General features: G+C 37.1%; 1 protein-coding gene across 2 annotated transcripts in view; it reads left to right on the top strand.

The window, feature by feature from the left end:
- The window catches only part of LOC145673420 (peroxisomal leader peptide-processing protease), a 645,832-nt gene that overhangs the window by 488,718 nt on the left and 137,614 nt on the right, over positions 1-19,500 (top strand). For both annotated transcript variants that reach the window (XM_081743110.1, XM_081743109.1), the window contains one exon: positions 685-1,364. In XM_081743110.1, coding sequence (XP_081599236.1) covers positions 697-1,364 — 668 coding nt within the window. In that variant the 5' untranslated portion in view covers positions 685-696. The remainder of the gene's footprint in view (positions 1-684; positions 1,365-19,500) is intronic.

Raw genomic sequence — 19,500 nt, 5'->3', positions numbered from 1 at the left:
TCATCTGAACATTTTTTTCTTAAACGTTAATAATGTACAATTTTTCTTTTATGGTCTGCCTATCACCAGATGTGTCAATCCTCCCATGGGCTTAGACACAACCCCCAAGTATTCACTATTCGTCACCCCCAAGTTTATCATTCTGCCCTCCAATTACCTTTCGAGGCCGCGGTGGCTCAGTGGTAGAGCGTTCCCCTCTGGTGCTTGGGGTTACGGGTTCGATCCCAGCCCCCGCCAAGTGAACTTTGTGGTGGACAAACACCGTGTGCGTGGGTTTCCTCGGGGTTCTCCCGTTTCCTCCCACTTTCTTCATTCCAACTTTCATTCATTACACATCATCATCGTCTCCTTTAGCCTAACCGGCATAACCGTTGGACGTAAAACTCAAAGATTTCATTTTTTCCAATTGCCTTTTTTCTCTCAAACTTACATTCTGGCCTCAAATTACCTTTCTTTCCCCAAATTTACCATTCTTCCCCTTAAGTAAGCACTTCCTCAGTTTGATTGTAACTTTTTAATAAAAAAAAGATGCCCCACCTCTCAAATATTCTCATGGGCTTACCCTGCTTCTGGGCACTCCTGCTTACCATATCCGATCCGAACGGTATTTTTTGTGTTATTTCAATATACATAAGATATACATTTTTGTAATATTGTTAATTTTTATATTATTATTATTTGCAGGTAAAGTACATCATGGATGTAGATACGTGTGTTGTTACTTGTAAAAAGAATAGAAGCACAATATCTAGCTGCTCAGGAATACTTATTCGAGACGATTGGGTTCTTACTCATGGAACACTGTTACACCCTTTTGTGGAAAACAAGGAAGTATTCGAGGCGTTCGAATCCTTGAAATGTGGAAATGTTTCGAAGATAAAGCCTGATTCAGACAAGAACTACAAATTCTTCTCCTTAGTTGACAAGGGATCCAGCCGTGAAGTAAGAACAATGAAAATTTTATACATTTGGAAGTGTCCTCTAGTGGCTTCAATCTTTGAGCGGATGTTTAGTTTAAGTTGGAAATATGGTGAAGATAACGAAGATTACAACATCCAGGTGTTGTTGCCCGTTTTCGTTATCCTCTACGATAAATCGTTGAACGGGCACAATAACTTGGATGCCGCAGCAGCTGAAGCTCTCGATTTTATCCTCAAACAAACGTATCCATCTGTCATCCGCGGCTCACCTGTTCTGATACGGTCCACTCCATTCGGATACCTTCACCCAGAGATGTTCCTGAATTCCTGGAGTCGTGGGATCGTTTCCAATGCTGCGGGTCCAGTCTTTCTCACAGACGCACATGCTTGTTTGGGTTCTGAGGGAGGAGCTGTTTACTTGGATGATGAAAATGAAAATAACAGGTAAAGTAATAATCATACATTATTATTTTCAAGTTTCAACACTGATTTTGTTGCTAGTGATAGTATTTGGTCTAGGAATTAATTCGTGCGGTTTTACAAAAGATGGCGTAAATAGCTTATTGTCCCATAGTTTCGTTGATCCAAACATGCGTTGAAAACTACTGTCATTGAGCATCTTGTTTAGTATATGTCAGTTGCTTGAAGCGGAAACAACAACATTTTTTCTTCAACTGAAAATGGCGCATTTTGTGCCTGATAAAGTGTTTTTGCGGGGAGTTATTCTTCATTGCTTTAACATGAAGAAAAGTGCTACCGCAAGTCATCATATTTTAGTGGAAGTGTTTGGTGACCATGCTCTAGCTGAGCGAACGTGTCAGAAGTGGTTTGCACGGTTTAAAGGTGGTGATTTCAGCTTGGAAGACCAAAAGCAATTTGGCCAGCCAAAAGAATTTGAAGATGAAGAATTGAGAGCATTGCTTGATCAGGATTCGTGTCAAACGCAGGACGAACTTGCAGAAGCATTTGGAGTTGAGCAAACAACAGTTTCCAAACGTCAAAGCCATAGGAATGATTCAAAAGATGTCTTATTGGGTTTCACATGAATTGAAAAGAAAGACGTTGAAAGAAGAAAAACCGTTTGCGAATTGCTGCTTCAAAGACAGAAAAGGAAGGGATTTTTGCATCGAATTGCAGCTGGTGATGAGAAGTGGATTCATTATGAGAATCCTAAACGAAAAAAGGCCTGGGTGAAGCAAGGTGAACCAGGTCCTTCACAACCGAAACGAGATATTCATTGTGCAAAGGTTATGCTGTATATATGGTGGGATTTGAAACGTGTGGTGTACTATGAACTTCTGAAACTTGGTGAAACTATTAATGGACACCGCTATCGACAACAATTAATGCGTTTGAAGCAAGCTCTGGCCTGAAAACGACCAGAATGGAATAACAGGCATAATAAACTTATTTATCAAGATGATAACGCTCGACCACATGTCGCAAAACCGGTCAAAACCTATTTGGAAAATGTCGGATGGAAAGTGTTACTCCACCCGCCATATTCACCAGACACTGCTCCGTCTGACTACTACTTGATCGATTGCATGAATAACGATTTGATTGGACAGCGGTTCACTTCTTCAGAAAATATCGAAAAATGGATCTTTGATTAGATTGCGTCAAAAGATGAGGAATTCTTTCGACACGGAATCCGTAAATTGCCTGAAAGATGGGAGAAAGTAGTGGCTAGCGATGGACAATATTTTTGTTAACGTATTCATTTACTTTGTTTTTGAAATAAAGCTTCAATTTTTATTAAAAACCGCACGAATTAATTCCTAGGCCAAATACTTATAATAAGTTATAAGTTACGGGGAAAAGTTATTATTAAAAATTGCTGCAAATTTAGAACCATGTGAAGGAAAGTGATTATCTTGATGTTCCTTTTGTATATACGCGTAATGTATTTAACTATACGCGTCTGATGCCATGTTATGTTAAGGATATATACTGCAAGTTTATAAGAAAGATAGCTATAATTGATTTACATAGAAGCAATGAAGTTAAAGTTACTTTTTTGAAGATTTTCCATGACCTGGAATCCCTGTATTCTAATCTTGATGAATTCATACAGTCGAATTAACAAGGTGTTCTATTTAAAAGAAGATTTCAATGACTTTACGACATTATAATATTATGGTTTTCAAGCGAGTACCAGTTGGTATATCAGTTGGAAAACCAGTTACCTACACAGTTTGGAATTCCGAACTATGCTATACATAAGTGGGAAGACTGTGTCCATCCAAGTATTCATCTGTCTACAGGTAAAGGAATGTAGGGGAACAGCTCTTACCCAGGAATCACACAAAATTGTGAAGCTATTTTGTGACGTATTGTAAAAGGTCGGAGACGTCCATCAAGCCCCACGCTTGGGAGTCAATTGAATAAGGTGTGAGGAGCCCCAGGCTCGGTGACACATGAAGAATTTACCTTTCAAGCACAGGTGTGCTGAAATGTGCATACGACATGAAGTGTCAAGCATGTAAATTAGGCTGAGGCTCTGTAGAGAGAAGAGTAAGGCGTACCAGTGATGGTGAGGTGTGTCTCTCTCTCTACATTTAACAGCAGTCTTACGTCACACCTGAGAAGACTGTCTGTCATCGTGGGTTCCATGAACTATGAACTGTTTGGTTGCGGTAGAGACTGAGTAAAAAAAAAATGTTGAGACTCTTTAAAAAACACAAATTTAATTTTGATAGAAAAATCAAAAATGCCCCTATGTAGATCTATGCTACTTTTAAAATTAAACAGAAAATCCCGATTTTGAGATCTACACAGGTCTCATAGTTCATGTTTCCCTACCCTGATTGTACGCTCTCGAAGCGACTCATGAGCTACACAAATAGTAGCGGCTCATGTAACATGAGACTGAGTCTAATGATACCAACAGAATACATTAACAAGGAGTACTATTAGCAGCAAGTTAAATGAAGTCGCCGAACGAAGTCCACCTGAAAAGAACAGAAGTTACAAAACATTTTATATATATTTTTGTACTCACCAGGCAGCAAGTAAACCTTCAGGATTCATACGGGAATTGTAGTATGCAATAGACGTAGAAGTAAATTTTCATAACTATTTAATATATCCTTGGCGGAATTGAAGTGAACTATTTACACTCGATTTCACAAACAACACTTGTACACGAAAAAAGAAAAAAAATGATACTCGTTTAGTGGCCACTGTGTTTTACTTATACCAATAGTTCTAGTCCACGCGTGATTTAGTTTGTAGTTTCCAAAGAAATGTCCTGCATGAGTCCAGTCTTCACTGTTGTCTGGATCCTCCAATCTGCACGCATTCTTCCGTATATGCGTGACGTACTTTTATCACACATAGTACGGTTTTTGATGCTCAGTCTTGAAGATCACGTTGTCTGCGTCGATCTCGGCATTGGTATCTCTCTGTTAAAAGTTGAGAGTTACTGTCATCACTATCACAGTAAAGGTGACATAGGCTCGACACTCTTTACTGGATTTTATGTGCTGTGGTTCAAAAAGTCCCACTGTTTAACTTTCACAGGTTAAAAAAAAATAAATGTTTCTGCTGATGACAGAGTTGCTATCATATTTGTGTATTAAACACAAAACAAACTGGTTGGAAGTGTGCTCATTGTAAATGTGAGCCACACTGTGAGTCCACCAACACACGTTACTAATCTCTTCATAATACGTACATGTTCTCAGATAATAGCTGGTCTTGGTGTACAAACAAACACCCCTAACTATATGTACGTAAATGTAACTACAGCAAGTTACTTAAAAAAATACACTCCCGATGGGGTCATATATAGAAGATATTTCCCCTTTTTGCTATCTAAGCACTATATGATACATGTCATAGTGGTTGCTATTACACTAGCAAAGACTTGATAAGATAATGTCACTAAATGAAGTGTTCTATGAACTAAGAACTCAAACGAAGTAAAGTCTCACTGAGTGACGTGAAGTCTCTCGATGCTCCTAACGAAGTGTGTCGTGACCTCTCCTGCGACCATAGTTATTAGGTCCGCTGGAACTTGAAAAACCTAGACTCACCTTCAGTCTACCGGTTTTCTTATGGTCAACGTTCTCTCTCTCTTTTGGTGACAACCGAAATTCCTAAATAGGTCACCACTGTTATGCCCTAATATTACATTTATAAATACACTCTGGTGAGTTTCACATATTTTACATGATTCTTTGATCTTCTATGAAGATTTTGATATATAACACAACATATGTCATGTACCGGAAGACTATATAAACACTTAAGAAAACAAAACATATTAGAAAAAATACATGTTCCCCCTTCCATCAAGAACTCACGTGACAGGTAGTGACATCTATACACAAACACAGTCTGCAGCGGGGTGTAATCTCAATACAAACTTTTACTTAATTTCACTCATCCCTGCTTATTGAACAAATATGCTGCAAAATCAAACCTTAGATTAATAACATTATACAATTTACTATATACCTACATTATAATACATGACTGTCATTACCTTAGGGGTGGTTAATTAATATATTTGTCTTCCGGATACATTGGTGGGCAGAAAGCCCCTTCCATCTTTGCAGACGAACACCGTCCAACGAGTTCAAACAACTGCCTGCAAATAGTACTGTCAAAACGTACTGAAAGAGTACGTGATACTGTCGGACATGTGACATACCGTGTTAAATAATCATAATATATAAACGGTTGCATCCAAGAACCTTTTAAATTTGAATAAAATCAAATTTTCCAAAACCAAATCACAATTTCAAAAACATATCACTCCGCGCTGTGGCTGGCGATAGCTTCGTTTTTATCGGCCTAGAGCCGTGGCGGGGGAGGCGGGTAAGGTGACAAAATACGTCATCAAGAGAGTTTCTAGCACCTTATTGTTCCCAAAAAAACAACACTACTGTGTGACTAGTATACAATAGCCATGTACACGACTGAACGGTGCTATATTTGAGAGTAGCCAACCCATCTCTCATCCACTAGTCCTTGACATATAGTTGTAGTCCTGCGTACAACTATCTCTGGATAGTCCAAAATCTAGTCTGGAAAATCATAGTAAGCTGGAAACAGTTGTACCATCTTAGTTGCTGTTCGTGTGTGTTCCGCTGGAGGCTATGAGTTCGCTGAACTTCAGGTTGAAAATTTTGAACTGCTCTCCAGAAAAAAAAAACTCAGTACTTGAAGTTCTTACATCTCTTCCCATGAAAATGATATGAATTTAATACAAATTATATACATCTTGTTGGCTTTTACATTTAATTATGCATGGTTAAATATTTAAATGAATTGATATAAAATATATGTGGTTACACATTTACATATAATTTCCATTTTGATAAGCAAAGATTTTGATATGACATTTGCATATCAAAATTTAAATAACGTACGCACTAGGTCTTTACAGTATGAAGCGCAGAATTTCATCCCATAGTTTGCGGTCCGCCTTGTTTGTACGAAGAGTGAATAAAATTTTGTAATTATATTAGAACAAGAATAATAGTGGTAAAACCGAAGATATCCCATTGCGCGGAACCCACATAAGTGGGTAATATCGCGTACCCCGACGAGTAATGCTGCACAGTTGGAAAGAATTGCATTCACATGAATAACTTGGTTTCAAATTAACATTATGTTGAAACACAAGTCTATTATTACAACTAGAAGTTACCTTGTGAATGTAATATGGAAATAAGATTATATTTTGGAGATTCATTACATCAAGAAAATTATTTTCACTTAAATAGTATTATACATCAACCAACATAATATAATTGTTTTAGATTAAAGTATAATATTGTCCAATGTGGGAGGTATGAAAGGAAACATGTTTGCATATAATAATCAGACAATTTACTACAATCCATTTAAGCTTATTTCATACTAGTCATAAGTATAATTTTCTGGCGAGTCCCAACCACTACATTTTACGTAGGACTAGCTGAGTAAAGTATAGTGTGATACAGAGATAATTCATAGATTCCCAGAATTTAATAAGTCAGCTCCACTCAATACATCAACATCGCACAACAGGTCTTCATCTATATCGCCAGAATCAGCTACTCTTGAAAAGACGGATCTAGTTTTAAAAAATGAAATTCTCATAAAATGGCACTTAGATTACGTTATACACCAAATCTTCAATTTATTTGTATACTTTTAAATTTGTACTTGTTAAAAGCAAATGACCGAACCTAGTGATGAATACCGCGCGGAAGTGCTCCGCAACGAGTGCGCGGTATGCCTGGTCCTATCGTTTGTTGAACAAAACTTCATTTGTCAAAGATCTTTTAGATTATTTTAGGAAACGAACCTACGTGATAGTAACCTTTGATATCCAAGTTTTAATTTTATAGCAAGATTATACAATAAAAGTTTACAAGTTTTCACCTACCCCTTAAGTCTTCTCAGCGAAAATTAGATCAGAAATAAATTTTCTTGAAAACCTACTCTCACACGACAAATAAGACGTGCACTGGAGTAATATTTTTCGAGGTTCTTTTCACTCTCACTACAAGTACGACGACAGACATGTTTCTTGCGGTACCATGTTTCCCGGTTCTGCAGTACGCCTTTGTCCGGTAATACCCTCCGCACGGCTTTCCCTCACATTCCTGTGTTAGGGTATAAACGGTAAGAGATAGGGAGAAATGCTTTCTTGTATGGATTTAGTGCTCCAGGAATAAGTTTCTTCTCTTCGTTTAACATCAGAAGCGGTAGAAATCTAATATTTCCGGTTTCTACGTTGACACCACAGAGTAAAAATAGTAATAGACAGCCAAAAATGCTTTACTGTATGGATTGAGAATAGGCTTCATCTCTACTCTTATCCCTTTGCTCAAACCGAAAGAGGTGGAAATTTTCTATTTTAGGTTTCAACTCGGATCTCAATAGAGTAAAAACTGTATTAGATAGCGAGAACCAATTCTCTTCTTTTCTGTATAGATTCAGGGTTTGCAAGGATAGGTACTATCTCTGGCGTCGCCTCTATACTGAAGCCGGAAATCTACTCGACTTCCAGTTTCAATATTGATTGCTATAGCGCAAAAACTGTAATAGATAGCGATATTTTCTATGTGGATTTAGAATCCCAAAAATATATTTAATCTCATTCTCTATTACTGTACTGAAACCGTAAGTGAAAAAATCTGATAAGATTCATTCCGGTTTTAACATTGATTCCCGTTCCATTTCCCACACCATTTCTCTACTGAAACAGGAAATGATATACCTACCACTTCATGCTTGAATATTGGATCCCCGTAGTTTGGAAGTCTATCGTAGGTCCACGAAATTCACTTGTTTTAAAAACTAGGATATTTTGGTACTACAATGATTAGGTGTTTCATTAGCTTTACAGTAAACATAAAAACTAAACTCCTAACGCAACAGCCCTAAAGGAGCTTCAATCTACAACTTGCTTGTGATACTCATGTATTTGGAGTAAAGTGTGGTCGGCACATCGAATCCCCTCGTTGTTAATACTAGCTTCCTAGACTGGAGTTCGGTATTTCTTTCCTTCAGATAGGTTCTCGATTGTCCTCACGACACCAGATGGATGCCGCAATGCCAACAGCATCTCGTGAGCACGAATAGTCATCCATCTTTCTTCTGATCAGACCGGAAACTCCCTGACTTCGCTAATCCCAGGAGAAATGGTATTTCAGTGCAGCTAAGTTATTGGTTTATTAAAACGGACATGCTTCTTGAATAATTACAAAGAAAACACACTAAAATTGTTATTGAAAATGCTATGTGTACGGAAAGTCGTGTGACGTCATGAAGCATGACTGGTGGTAAAACGCGAAAATCACAGCACCACAAGGAAACCCGAGTAGTGTGTTACTGACTCTGAGAGGATGGATCTAGTGTGGTGGTGTGTTCAATAGAAACTATGCTGCACTCATGAGTAATACCGTCCTCATTGCACTCGGATGGTAATAATGTGCAGAGGAGCAGGTTATCGTGTCGTCTTCTTTCCCGGCAGTGCGGAATGGACAAGGAGTCTCATTCTGTCCGTACCGAACAGTTCTGCTGCGGTATTAACAGTCCAAGATGATGCAACTTACTTAGTAATAGTCAATTGCTTTACTGTTCGTCTGTTTGTATCAATTTATTCACACTTGTATTATCTGTCAAGTCACGAGAGAAAATGCATGTTTTTCGCGGGATAATATCTTTTGCCGCTTGAAGTAAAGGAAGATATGAGAAAAATCAGTTCTCTTAATAATGTAGCTGACCTTATTAAAACTTTTGAAGCTGTGGATCCTGATAAAATAACAAAATATGTTTCCAAATGCAGTTTACACAATACATAACACATAGTGTAGCAAGCAAGGAAAATACAGAAAGTGTTATATGGTAAGTTCTACACAACACAAACATAAACATCACTTGCATGTTTAAAGTTTATAGAAGGAATGCAGCATGTGAGTATATGACGTAATGGGTAAGCAAAGTTTTTACCTACCAATCAATTGATCTATGATGGAATCTTTATCAAGTACACTTTTTTTTTCTTCGAAGAAACAGCTATTTATAGTATTAGTTTTAGATATGTTTTTTTTTCCTGTTAGATCTTATTTTTTTTTTCTAAGGTAAGAATATAAAACAACAAGTATGATTCTAAATCAAAAGTAATGATGGTCTTGATTTTCTTCCATTAATAAAATATAGAAGTAAGCTTACACTTGAAACTAAATATACACGTAATTGAAATGAAAGAAGCAAGTATCTACCAACTGACTCAACTAGAATTTGTGTCCGTGTCCGTCTGTCTGTCTGTCTGTTTTATCCTAACTCTCGTAAAACGTATTCGATTTTAATGAAACTTTGTATATGCTTTCCTCCAAACTTTGAAAATAACCTTATTGTTTTGAAGTTGAGCAAGAATCGATCAAAAATAAGGGAGTAAAAAGGAATAAAACTCCTCCCAATGCTGCAAGTTTCCACATAAAGAAAATCATTTTCTAGAGGAACTACATAAACATGATTTGAATTCAAAACGTAGCGCACAATTTGTTTGGGGTGTCTCAATCAACCCCTATGGTTGCGGTTGAATCAAGAATATGTTGGTAAAAGATGTAAATTCCTAAAACTTTAAAATTTCATTACTATAATAATATGATACTAAGAAAATAATCTTTGATAACTTTACAACAGTGGCTCGATTTTGATGCAATATGGCGTGTACTTTCTTTTAGGTTTCCCCAATCTATGGGGTAATATCTGTCAAGAATTTAAAGTCGAATCCCCAATGAAATATATATATATATATATATATATTGTAAGTTAATAATTTATTATTGCTAGTTAATACTTTTTTTTTAAGTTCCACATAATATTTTTATTTTGAGTGACTTTTTGACCTTGTTCTAAGATGTAGGTGACGGCACTTTGAATTCCGCAGTCGAGAGACTATCAATAATATTCTTGATTGTATTAATTTTAAAATTTTAACAATAACTGATAATCGATTTCGATATCATTGATAAGTGAATCTTCATTTTTATAACAAAATCACTATAGAATGTCACACAAATGTTAATTTCCTTACTCATCGTTGTCTAGTGTGTTTTTCAACTTGTAAATCGAACATTTCTTTGTTTTTTTTTATATCAAAATATTCTAGGATTTATTTTAGATAAAAAAATTTAATTCATTTTGTGTGTGAATAGGAATGAATTTAAAACACTTATAGCGTTGCCTCTTTGAATGACAAGGCTTACCCGTTGGAACAAGAAATGTTTGCTTCTAGGGTCACCTGATTTATTAATTAAAGCTGACCCCAAATTTGTCAAAAATTTACTTGTTTCTTTACTAAAAACACCCATGGTTTCAGTAGCAAAAGTCATAAAAAATGATCTTCTTTTAATTTGAAATATTTCGAATGCTTTCGTTTACTAGCTGCCTCGGCTGCACTTCCTGCTTCCTCGCTGGTTAATGTTATGTATGAGGGTGCGAAAGTGTCTACGCATGTAACATCCCACACTAGACTTTGGCCTCTTTTCCATGAAATTAAAGTAATTCCGTCTGGTCTTTTGCCATCATCCCGTAACATTCCTGTTGGTTCTAAAATGCTAGGAATGTCTATGCTGGCGAGAGTTCGCTTTAATATTTGGTTTAATTCTCCGTGGCGTGAAAATCTCCCACTGCTTCTAATGCAACTCAAAGCATGAAGACCTTTAGCATCCATTTGATTCTGACGTGAATTCATGACAAATATTTATGCCAAGGCGTAAGGCTACACTTAGGAACATTTATGGAAAATAATATGGAAATAGCTTTCAAATATGTTTTTTGAGGGTGTAGCTTGCAACCATGCTCCGGACTCTTTCTTCTGAAGCGCTTTAAGACGGGCAGTATGAATAGGATTTTCTGAAACTATTTCCCTTTCTCTTATCTGATTTAATAATATGTCATCCCATTTCCTTTGTACTCCTTTTGTCTCTGGAATTACGTTATAAGTGTCTTTCATATCTCTAGTGCCTCTGTCAAATGGACAATTTTCACTTCATCAACTGTGTTATGTAAAATGTTGGAGACGAGTGAAACTGCTCCATGGCACGAAGACAAAAAAGCAGGAAAGCTCAAATCAGATACTTTTCGTATGCTTAAACCACCTGCCTCCACTGACTTTCGTTTAATGTATAATTAATAATTGATTCTAAACCCCTTTTCAGTAAGTTGTCTAGCTGAAGGACAACATATAGCATGGTCCACGTTGGAGTGGTGCGTAGAAAATATGTCAGTTTTGGAATGCCTAAACAGTTTTTTTTTTTTTTTTTTTTTTTTAAGAAGAAAATAAGCTATATGTGCAGGCAACTGTTTCAATTTGTCCATTATTATTTTCATACTATTTAAATGTTCTTCAAACTTATGAACATAGCCATCCTCGTGGAGTGGCGTCCCTAGTAATGACAACTCATGGGTTTGTATTGTCCGTATTCCAGGCAACAATGTCTGAAACTTAGCTTCAGTAACAGGATCAACTTTTCCCGATATGAAGAATAATTCACACTTGTATGGATTTACTTGTAAACCTATCTTTTCAGATTCATTGATTAAAGTATTTAGGTCCTGTATTACCGTTTCTGGTGAACCTCCCAAAGTTCCATCATCTAGGTAAAACAAGTTTAATTCTGAAGAAAAACTGCGAACTATTGGATGGATGGCCAAACTAAAAATCATCGGACCTGTAGGATCACCCTGTTGACATCACAAATTACTGATCGTTTGGGCACTACAGGGCCACTTTTTAAAAAGCAACCGAAGATAGTGATATTGTGGATTTCGATGAAAATGACTGAAACTCTGATATGTTGTAAATGTTGTGATCCAGAGAAAATGTCTCAATAAGCACAGCCTCCAATCACTGACCGTTTGGCCACTACAGGGCCACTTTTTTTAAAACAGCAGAGGGTAAATTATTCTGGATTTCGGTGGAATTGCTTGAAACCTTGATATGCTGTAGATATTGTGATCCAGAGAAAAGTCTCAACAAGCGCACCCATCAAACAATGACGGTTTGGCCACTACAGGGGCACTTAAAAAAAGAACAGAAGGTAACGGTACTATGGATTTCGGTGGAATTGCTTGAAATCGTGATATGTTGCAGATATTGTGATCGTGAGAAAAAGTGTTAATGGACACACACCAATCAGTGACCATTTGGCAACTACGGGGCCACATTTTTTAAAACAGGAGAAGGTAAGGATACCTGGAATTTTGGTAGAATTGTATAAAATCCTGAAAAGTTCTATCTCAGAACCCGAAAATGGGATGGGGAGAGTAGCGGCCAATATCATTTAAGCATACCGGTAGATAACATTCAGATGCTCATTTTGCGAGACCGGAAAAGCCTAGAAAGTCCTAGACATTTTTTTCTCAGGACTTACAACATATCACAGTTTCATTCATTTACACTGAAATAAAAAAATGTCATTATACTCGGCTGTTTAAAAAAAAATCTGAGCCTGTAGTGGCCAAACGGTCATAATTCGATAGTTGTGTCCATTAAGACTTTCTCATTATAAGGAGATCTTCAACATATCTTACTCAATCTTACTGAAATCCAGAACATTGTTGTACACCGTACTCAGCTGTTTTCTAGAAAGTAGCCCTGTAGTGACTAAACGATTAGTGATTTGTGGTTGTGTCCATTGAGACTTTTTCTCAGGATGACAATATCTACAACATATCACGGTTTCTGTCATTTTGACCGAAATCCAGAATATCACTATCTTCGGCTCGGCTGCTTTCAAAAGTGTCCTCGTAGTGACCAAACGGTCAGTGATTAGTAGTTGTGTCCATTAAAATCTTTTCTCAGGATCACAATATCTACAACATATCACAGTTTCAGTCATTTTCATCGAAATTCACAATATCACTATCTTCGGCTGCTTTCAAAAAGTGGCCCTGAGTGGCCAAACGATCAATGATTGGTGATTATGCCCATTAAGATTTTTCTCAGGATCACAATATCTACAATATATCACGGTTTTAGTCACTTTACCAAAATCCAGAATGTGGTTACGTTCGGCTGTTTTCAAAAAAGTGGCCCTGTAGTGGCCAAACGGTCAGTGATTTGTGGTTGTGCCCAGTGGCGGCGGTTGGACGTTAAAAGTGCAAGACACGGCGGGGGGCAAGACATGATCTGAACAATTGTATATCAATGTTAGATTTTCTGATGGTAACACTGTTTGATGAAAGGTTGTATAACTAATAGGATACTATCTTTTTCACGTAAAATACCGCATATCGTATTTCTATTTTATTAAGTAAATTCATAAGAGCAATACAGGTAGGTATTAACCCTGTATACTCTTAAACAACGAAAGTGTAAAAAGAGATCTGAGTTCTTGCTCATGAACATCTTAAAATTCTGTCTGGAAAATTGTGTGATTAGATTATGTAATAAATTTGCAAAACAAATAAATAGAAGGGACAATATTAATCATAGTAATGAATAATGACGCTTGTTTTGCAGAAGTTATATTGAAACTAGGAATTAATGAATAACTTATACTTTTTAATTCCACGCATGCCATTAAATGAATGATTTTACTCTTAGAAAATGAAATACAGTAAGTACTGCAAGCATATGCTATGACATTTAAAGAAATATACAACTGCAATATTAATTGCTTTGAATTGCAATTAAAACGCAATTCCTGTAGTTTTCTTAACTCCACGCGAAGACAAATAACTAATACGTACTCACGCAACGGCAAATATATGGCACCATTTTTTCTATGAAACAGTAATGCAATACAAAACCTTTATCAGGGTCCACATTCTGGAAAATAAGTGAAAGTCAGGGAAAGGTCAGGAAGTAAAAATGTATCAGGTGAAGTCAGGGAAATGACAGATTGGTCCGGGAAAGTCAGGGAGAAATCGATAGGTCCATTGTTCAATTACTGAATTTATGAAATAGGGTTGATTTCTTTACTGTTAATGAATGCAAAATCTGATGTTCTCAATGATGATATTGAGGTAGTCAGTGTTCTCTGATATAGTTGTTGAAACTAATTTTCTGCAGAGAACACATCTAACTGCATCCTGGCATATTTGCTCAAAAGGGTAGACGCTGTTCTAGAAGAATTGCATGGTGTCAAGAGGATATCTGGACAAGTGGCTGAGAACGCGAAGAAATAGTATCTCCAGCTCACAGTGAAAGCTCAGACTGAAGAATTTAAGGAACACTCGTGTGAATTCATAGCCAATGACAGAGATTGTATTGGACTTGATGAGTTTTTACTTAGTCTTAGGAAATGGGAAGAACTTCGTTGACTCATGGTCAGTTATGAAATGTGTTTTATCTTCTTTCACGGAAACGCATTTTTTGAAAGTGGTTTCACAATAAACAAGAGGAATCTCTGGTGGCTCAACGGATCATATGTGATTCTGTGATGAGAATAGGTGCACCATCAGGATTAATAATTACAGTAGGTATGACAAAGTCAGTGAGAAGTTCAATGAGACAATATCAGGTGTATTTGGAAAAGAAAAGAGAAATAAATGCTGGAGTCGAGAAGAGGAGGGGGAAACGGAAGATTCAGCAACAACTAAAGGTGTTGGAGGAAGAAGAAAAGAAAATTAAACTGCGGAGACAACAAGAAGGATATTCAGATCAATGAGAAGAAAACTATGCGAGAAAGTATGAAAACAAATTTCTAAATGGGTTGCATTTAACAACTGCACCAGCAAAAGTATGTGTTACATAATGTGTGTGCATGTGTTTTTTTAATAATGAGTAAAATCATTACTATAGGCATATGAACTGTTTATTACTATACGCAATATTATAATATTGTAATTGGTATTAATGTGTATTTTTTCCATATCTTAAGTACTCTGTATATTGTACACTTTCGTTTATAACTTTACAATTTGTGTAATATGTAGGCCTAATCAATATCGGCCTAATGCACATGTTTGTAAATTTCCATTCCTTTGGAAAGAAAATTGAAAAAAGAAAGAAACAGAAGCGGAAGAGAACAAGGAAAACTATTGGGAGTGTAGAGGCTGGAGTTTCTTCCTTTTTTCTATATTTTTAAGTTATTCAGGGGTCAGGGAAATCTGGAACTTTCGTCATGGAAAGTCAGGGAAAAGTCGATTTTTTCCCCAAACTGTGTGAACACCCTGTTTACATTTCCAAATAAAACTATATAAATTAGGGCGTCACTTCAAAAAAGTGGGGGGCAACTGCCCCCTCTTGCCCCCCCTAATCGCCGCCCATGGTTGTGCCCATTGAGACGTTTTCTTAGGAACATAACATCTAGAACATATCACGGTTTCAAGCAATTCCACGGAAGTCCAATTTCCTAAGGATTGTGTCCTTTGTCATTTCGAAGGGGGCCACTGCCCTCTACAACCCTTTTCTTACAAAAACGACAAAACACGTATTTCCTATTTTGAAGTCATCTTTCCATCGGCAGAGTTTCATTTCTTTAATGTGGCCCTTTTAATCAAGGAGGTCCTTTTTGAAAAGGGTCCCTTTGCCTTCCTTAACTTATTTCCCGAAAGAAACAAAAAACAAGTGTCTATTTATTTTCGGTTTAGTATGTGCCAAGTTTGAAGAAAATCCGATGGCGAGAAAACCTTGTGAAGCTATCTCCTTTACACTCTCACTTTTTGGACTTGACGGGTTTTTGCCCCGAAGTCTTCAATTTACTGCGATTTATATTTGACAGTTTGAAGTCAAACGTTTTAACAAGGTACTTTAAATACTACCATTAAACAACGGCACTAAACTAATTAGTAACTATATTATATATTTTTATATGTAACTAGTGTTTATAAAAATTACTTTATCAGATGGAAAATTTAGTGGAAAATAACGTTTTTATTCAGTTTTTCAGTTCGGATTTCATTCGCTCTTTTTAATGCTACTTGATGTGTAACAGGATATATAGCTGTTAAGAAAATAATTATGTTTTTTAGTAACGAATAATTAATAAATATTTTTGTCTGGAATTGCACTTAATTTCTTTGATATTTCCTAAGATCAGTCTTATGTATAAAGGTAGCCAAGAATGTTCTGTCCCTTTTTGTGGAGGTATGTGATCCATTGGCCCTCACACCGTGAGTTGAATGCGAATGGAGATAAGGCGAAGGTCAGTTGTTGGTGTGGGTATATCCAACGTACTAACTGGTTGTGACAGTTCAGTTATTCCGTGAACTTGCATAAGGACAGAGTGAATATGGGACCTCCACAGAATCATAAGGGCGTGTATGCTGTACGAGTTTAAACGGGTCAAACGATGCTGCAGTGAAGTGGAAGATATGCCAGGCCTTTTGTGAGGGTGTCGTGACTACGCGGATAGTGCAGTGGTATTTTAACAAGTTTAAGGACGGTGACGAATCACTCGAAGACGCATCACATGCCGGAAGACCAACACATGTACAAAATGAAGATCTTCAAGCAGCAATTTAGGCTAACAGTGCCACACATGTGAGGAACTGGGACTACAATTCAATATGGATGAAGAAATCATTCGGCAGCACCTCCATCAACTGTGGAAACATTACAAGTTGGGTCGATCGATCCCATATGATTAAACTCCAGGCCAGAAGGCAACGTGAACAGACACCTGTGTTTCTTTGCCGTCTCATCTGAGGAAGGAGCCATTTCTGGACAGGGGTGTTGACATGTGATGGTAAGTGGGACCTGTACGAAGCTCCACGATGCCGCCATCATTGGTTAGCATCCATGAACCGGTTCCAAAACAGTCGAAACCAGCACTGCACCAGAAGAAAGTTCTCCTGTGTGTTGGGTGGAGTGCTCGCTGCATCGTGAATCTTAAACTGCTACCAGTTGGTCAGAGCATCAATGCAACTGTGTACTGTCAGCAGTTGAGCCGTGTCCAAGGAAAATTCAAAGACGTGGAGCCAGCAGTTCTGAATCACAAAGGGGTCCTCCTGTTACAGGATAACGCTAAGCCCCACATGGCAAGGATGACCCGGGACACCATTCTATGCCTTGAATGGGAAACACTATTGCATCTGCTATACTTCCCGGACATTGCACCGTACGATTATCACCTGTTCCATCTCTTGGACAGTCACCTTAGAGGATGCCAGTTCAAATCCCTAGTAGAGATACAAAATTCACTTGATACCTTCTTCGCTTCACGGTCCACGAAGTTCTACCGCGATGGAATCCATGGTCTCCCAGAACGTTGGCAGAAGATCGTCGATGCTGATGGGGACTACTTTTAATCTTCCAGGTAGTCTTAACCAGGGGTGATACATCGATGTTCGAAGGTGGTGGGTGAGAAAGCGATATAACTTTCTTGGCAACCTTGATAGATAGGTTCTGTGTACAAGGGCTGAAATTGAAATAGTTACACACAAAGGTATAATGTTTGGTCCGGTTCAGTAGTTCTTGATTAAACATAATAACTACCTGGAACATAATTTATGGAGAAAAAGCATTAATAATAATAATAATAATAATAATAATAATAATAATAATAATAATAATAATAATAATAATAATAATAATAATAATAATAATAGGCTAAAAAAAGTGTTTTTACTTTTCCGGAAGGAAACAAAAATTTTCCGATTTTTCAAACCTCAAAAAACACTACCTGCAACACATGTTTTTTTTTTTTGTACATTGTAGCTGGCCCCCCTTCAAAAACGAAGAGCCCCTCCTACTTAAACCTGCTGGCTACACCCCTGTTTAAAATGTAGATGATGTGAGCAATTCTGCATTCTCTCGTTAAAATGACTTAGTATACAACTATTTTTCATTGGAAATATTTCATGCATCCCTTCCCGCTGGTCTAATGACTAGCGCCTATGAATTTGCTGCACGTGGTTCCGGACCAATTCCCAGGGGACAACGGCAAAAGTTAATTTTACAATCATTCACTTTTATTAGTCATTTGTCTCATCTAGCTTGAAGAGTAGACATCAAGCTAGAAAAGTTTTATGTTATTTTAGACCAGTGTTATTCAACCTATTTTTCTCGTGTACCCCTAGACACAATTCATCGTCCAATTGTGTACCCCTGAAGCTGTTTAAAAGAAATTAAATGGAAATGAACTTATTAAACTTAACACACATGTTCTGTTGATTAAAAATGGGGACAAATAGAGACTTAACAAAAGGACAATCAGTGTACCAATCAAAAGACTATTTACAGGGGGATAAACTGCACATCCGAAAAAATTAACATGGGAAAATTTCAAAACATGTGAGAGACATCCAGTTGTACTGAGCATGATTTTCCCCTAATCCTCCCTGATAATTCGTACACTCAGGACAATGATAAAAGCTCAAAAACTAAAAGTAACTTTAAAACTAACTCGTTAATGAGATGGCTGAGCTTCTTTCCGGGACGCCAATTCCTCAATTCTTGGTCGAATCTTTGAGAGTGCGAGAATCAGAGCTGATCCTGGATTCAAGCAATTTCTGTGCTTCGTTTTTATTGATATTAATGCAGAGAAACCCTGTTCACACAAATATGTTGATGGAAATGGAAGAAGCTGTGAAATACCGCTGTCATAATTTCATTGTACTCTTTTCGAGCAAAAATACAAAAGTGACAAATTGACAAGTTATCGAATTTTATTTGCAGTGAACTGTCAACAGACATTTCCAGCAGACTCCCAGAAGCAGCATACGTACCCCAGAAACATCTTCGCGTACCACCAGGGGTACGAGTACCTCCGGTTGAATGGCACTGTTTTAGACCATGTCTGGAACTTTTAAATGCTCTTGTGTGCTTGAAACTTTTTAATGCGTTACTTGTGTATTTTGTAACTTAAAAATATTGCTGGTGCCCAATGCCATCTGGGAATCGGAGGTCGACAGAACCCTCCGGTTCATCCGCGTCCCGTTTTCGAAAAGTAAAATGCTGGTCACTTTAAAAGAGTCTCTAGTTTTAAATATATTTGCTAACACCAATTAAACTACAAAAGAAATACTCCACTGAATGAATGAATGCAAGGGTATGTATTAGAGATCAGAGTAACATTTCGTATTGATTTATTTATTAAATCATGTTTTATTATTGTCAATGCTGTTGGTTATATTTTGTAAAGGAACAAGCTACTGTTTCTATATATCCATCTAA

Source organism: Thermobia domestica, chromosome 16 (genome assembly GCF_964235325.1).
Source record: "Thermobia domestica chromosome 16, izTheDome1.hap1.1, whole genome shotgun sequence".
Lineage (NCBI taxonomy): Eukaryota > Metazoa > Arthropoda > Insecta > Zygentoma > Lepismatidae > Thermobia > Thermobia domestica.
The sequence above is the reverse complement of the archived record's forward strand: the minus strand, read 5'-3'. Positions and strand labels throughout refer to the sequence as shown.